The 4,773-nt window shown below is 34.3% G+C and overlaps 1 protein-coding gene across 1 annotated transcript; it reads right to left on the bottom strand.

Moving 5' to 3' along the window:
• Positions 1-803: 803 nt before the first annotated feature.
• CSLC04 (Cellulose-synthase-like C4) lies at positions 804-4,212 on the bottom strand. The gene is made up of 4 exons (XM_047317237.2): positions 3,167-4,212; positions 2,591-2,899; positions 2,083-2,487; positions 804-1,816 (listed from the first exon to the last, which is right to left on the bottom strand). Exons 1-4 carry the CDS (start codon positions 3,809-3,811, stop codon positions 1,181-1,183), a joined length of 1,995 nt encoding a protein of 664 aa, XP_047173193.2. The 5' UTR covers positions 3,812-4,212; the 3' UTR covers positions 804-1,180.
• Positions 4,213-4,773: the final 561 nt, after the last annotated feature.

Here is a 4,773-nt window from a genome sequence, read left to right as displayed (position 1 = left end):
TCCCAAAAATATTATTTTATTTGTTTTCTCTTTTTTTTGTAATAACTACCATAATTAAATATAAATTTTGTGATAACGTGCCATAATTAAATATAAATTTTCTGATAACGTATCAGATTAAATATAAATTTTCCGAGAATATGTTTTAAGATATGATAATTTATCTTGTAATCACAAATATATTAATTATAAGGTTTATTTTTTTCTAATTAGTTCCTAAAGAAATAAGTAAGTTTTGGTTTAGACGTTTTCTATATAAATTTTATTTTCCTTTTTTGCCCCAAAATTGAAAATTGTTACTTTTGTTAGGCTATACTAATTAATATTTGTTTTAAATGAAAAGTTAAACGATCATTCCAGGGTAAGATACACTGCATATTAGTTTATTAAATTTATAAAATATAACTGAAAAATGGCTCTGGAAACTTGTCCAGTACATATTATTCATTTGCATATTATTTAAAAAATAACTGTACATATTATTCCCAATAATACACTAAAGGTTTTCATATTATATCATCAATCACAGATTATATTTGTAATTTTTGTGTTTTATACTAATTTTGTCTGAAACTTCTCCAACATGTGTCATCAACTGATAGGGAGGTATCAGAAGACAATTTGAATGATTCTTAGAAACTTAATTTTTTTACATTCATTTATATTATCTTTTTTTATTTTCCACTCTCTCATTTCTTAAAAAAGTACAAAAATTTATATTTTCGTGATATTTTATTTTTATATTCTGTATCAAATGAATGTAAAAAGCTGAGAGTTTAATGTACTATGTTAATAGTAACAGATGCAACGGAGAGAAAATGTTACTCATTCCATAATCTATTCTGAAAGATAATAAATACAGTTATGTTCCAACAAGATTCTCTCAATGATCCTAAAGCTTTACATAAGTGAAAATCCACAAGAAGCCAATAAATCACCACTCCCTGACAAAGTCTTGGGAAAAGAAATAAAAAAATTAATTTTGTTTGTCTATGATATGATAGGATCCTCAATGCTTATTATTGTTCTTTATATGGAACAATCAACTTTACTCTATATCTCATTTTCTTGGCAGCTGCTATGTAATCTTACGATTGTATCTTGAAGAACATCAACTGAAATCTGGACTCCACCAAGTATTGATGTAAAACACGAATGAAAAAAATTTGCAATCTTTGTTTCAGCCGACCTGTTCACCGATCAAGTCCAAACCCATTACGAGAAATGACAATCCTTGGAAGAGCAAAAAGTAGAAATGAACACCATGTGCTGACAAAAGGCTTCTTGCAGATGCTGTGAGCAAAAGAAGTGCAAGTGCAAGCTCCTTCCTGTAGAGTCTGTTTCTTTTTTTCTTTGAAGGGATTTCTGATTGCTTCAGTTTGCCTAATAGTTCCAAGCCAGACTCTGAGTGTCTTCTGAGAATCTTTTCTTCATTTGAAGATTTTGATTCTCTCTCAGCCAAGGCTAACAAATCTGACTCAGAGGATCTCCCTGTCTTCTTTGTCACTACCCACTCATAGGCACTTCCTAGCTGGAACAGTCCAGAAATCATGGCATTGAACTTTGTAACTGACATGGTGTTCTCAAACAGAAGATAAGGAACTAGGAAAGGGACAGATTTTGGGGCTGGAAGGATGTTCAAGAAAGACATGAAAATGGGGACATAACATATCACCCAAAGGGGTAGTTCAGATTCAGGGATGAACATAGTCAAGGGTAGTATGATGCAAAACAAGGTGAATGAGTAGAAGGGAAGTATAAGTTTCCTCAATAGGAAGAACAGAAATATCAAATTAGACTTCTTCCAGACTGATATCTGCATAGAACAAAATCAAATAAGAATTCAAAGAATTATGTACATGTCATAATAATATAAAGATTGAGTAAATACTGTAGGCACTTATTGTTTCACTGTCATCATCCAATTACAATCAATCATGTATGATACTTTTGTTTATTTTTCATATAGCTACTTCAAAAGTCAAGCTAATGACGATTTATGAGTGTGTTTGACAGTATATTTTTTACACCGATGTTGCATAGAAATTAAAGTCTTGAAAAAGAAGTGAAAAGTAATAATACCTTGGAAGTTAATATTGCAGGAAGACATAGCCTGAAAAGCTGCATTGGACCAGAGTGCCAACGATGTTGTTGTTTCTTATAAGCTTCATAAGACTCTGGTAATTCACATAGAACTTTGACATCATTAAGAAAAATAAACTTCCATCCATTCAGGTGAGCTCGGACAGCAATGTCCATGTCCTCAACTGTGGTCCTCTCCAACCACCCTCCTGATTCCTCCAAAGCCTTTATCCTCCAAACTCCAGCTGTTCCATTGAACCCAAAGAAATTCAAGAAATAGCCATTAACTTGTTGTTCTACCTCAAAGTGAAAGCACAGGTTAATGTTCTGGAGCCTTGTCAGTAGATTCTCATCTTTGTTCACAAAGGACCATCTAGCCTGGACCAGCCCCAAATCAGGTTTTCCCTGAAAATTGAATCATGAAATAATTTATCGATTGTTTACACTTTAGACCATACCTAGAAAACTTTTCCTTTATCCTTACTAGGGTTAAAGTATCAGTGCCTACCTTGAAATGTGGAATGGTTAGTTTGAGGAAATCAGGATTAGGCTGAAAATCTGCATCAAAAATTGCCACGAATTCGTAGTCTTTAACATAGTCACATGACATTGCTGACTTAAGATTCCCAGCTTTATACCCAGTTCTAATCAATCTGTGCCTGTACAGAATGTTGATCCCTTTCTCTTTCCAAGAAGCAACCTCCTCTTTGATGAGCATCTGTAAATTTCCATCATCCGAATCATCTAGCACTTGAATCAAGATTCTATCTTTTGGCCAATCAAGTTGAGCAGCAGCACCAATGGATTGGGAATAAACCTTAATCAGATAAAAAAACAACAACAATCAAGCTGGGCAGCAGTACCAATGGGCTGGGAATAAGCCTTAATCACATAAAAGATAACAAAAATAATGTTTCAGATTCTGAAGTAAAACTGGGAAATCATGAGCCTAAACTAGTTTGCTAAGTACCAATGATAAGAATATTCTAATTTTAAATTTAAGCTAGACATAATCATAATCATAATCATAGTCTTAAGCAAAATGTTTATCATATTCAGCAAGTAGAAGTATTGATTCGGTTACCTCTCTCTCATTGCACATGGGAATCTGAACAAGAACCATTGGAAAGTTTGAAGGGTCCTCAAGATCAGAAGCATCTGCATCAATGGTTGGCTTCAACTTCTTGTATTTGATCCAGAAGCATCCGATGCACAGAACAAGGCGATCCAGAGACTGAATCAAGAAGAGCACAATGCAGAACTTCGAAACAAGCAGAACAAGAGGAGCAACATAATCTTCCCTGAAAGAGAGCCAAGCCATATAGGACCATTGCAGCAGACCCTGAACCTCCCAAGGATGAATCATGTGCAAGTTCCATCGGTTGAAATGAGCAATGATCTCTATTACCAAGCCTCCAATTGAGAGAGCAAGAAACACCTTGATGAACCTGTATAACCTCCCTCTACTCTTAGGACCCTCGTCGCTCATGTCAGCCAGTGAAACGCGCTTCTTGACCAAAGCAAAAGTGGATTTGAGACCATTGGTCAACCATGACAAACATGTCATAACCCTGTGGAGTTTAAGGAGAAGAAACCACGTGAACTGCTTGCGACTTGTGGCTTTCTGCTTCTCTGGAAACATGGGAGAGTCCGAATCATGAGCTTGCAACAAGGTGAAGTTGTTGGCACTGGACTTCTCAGCTGTTGTGACAGCAGAATTTGGTGCCATTACTCTCTTTTTCTGTCAATTCTGTGCAAGTTCTCGGGAATGAAAGAATGAAAGAAAACAAAAAATAAAAAAGAGAAGATTTTGGGAAAAGGGTTAATGCTCCTTCACCAATCAAAATCGAAGCTAATCAGATACCTTCCCTCAACATCAAGAATGTATCAAAAACAAAAGACAAAACACTCAAAAGGGTCATTCCCAGATGAGACTTTTCCCTCTGTTGTTTGGTTTCAAACCTGAACTTAAGCAAATCTCAGAGGTTCTGATAAATTCTGAGTTTAGAGTTTAACAGAGAAAGACACTTTGAGGAGCTTAAACTAGGTATTAATAGTATTCATATTAACAACCATAGCTTAAAAATATGATTTTTTTATCATGGGGTGAAACTTGAGAACAAGAATAAATTGTACTCTCTTTATCCTTTGGATGTGTCTCTTGAATGGTTAAATTTGAAGAATTTAAGGTAAGGAAGGTGAAAGAACAGGCTGGCATGGTGAGCAATGTTTGGTAGACACGTAAAGAACCACACCATAAAGAGTTACACCTCAATCACACCATAAACTTTTTTCCTCTCAGTGTGACAATAAGATACAGCTAAAGTGCAGATCACACCAGAGAGAAATGCTTGTTGTCTGCTGTAAACGAATCACCACAGAAATTTCGCCCCTCATCACCCTCTTTCCTTCTATTTTTCCCACCTTGATCGTAATAATAATATTAATATTAATTATGATTTATTAATACGTAATACAGATTAATGATCTCTTTTAACAAATTCTTAATTTCAGGAGCATTAGACTTCAATCAGATTAAAATCTTATGAATCATGATCAAAAGAAGAAGATTTGATTAAAGGTAGTGAATTGAGTTTTTGTTATTTTATCATTTAAAATTTTCATAAATAAAACAATGAATAATACATGTCTTTTTTTGTTATGATTTTATTAAAATAGTTTACATCCTCA

The sequence above is a fragment of the Vigna umbellata genome, chromosome 4 (assembly GCF_029865625.1).
Source record: "Vigna umbellata cultivar VRB3 chromosome 4, Vumbellata_1.0, whole genome shotgun sequence".
In the NCBI taxonomy this organism is placed as follows: domain Eukaryota; kingdom Viridiplantae; phylum Streptophyta; class Magnoliopsida; order Fabales; family Fabaceae; genus Vigna; species Vigna umbellata.
This window is presented reverse-complemented; position numbering and strand designations above follow the sequence as displayed.

Bases quoted from the DNA above. Each gene is read 5' to 3' on its own strand.
- CSLC04 (XM_047317237.2), bottom strand. From the start codon at position 3,811: ATGGCACCAAATTCTGCTGTCACAACAGCTGAGAAGTCCAGTGCCAAC. The intron at 2,900-3,166 runs GTAACCGAATCA...TATCTGATTAAG, and splicing joins CCATGTGCAATGAGAGAGAG to GTTTATTCCCAATCCATTGG. The intron at 2,488-2,590 runs GTAGGCACTGAT...TTCAATTTTCAG, and splicing joins TAACCATTCCACATTTCAAG to GGAAAACCTGATTTGGGGCT.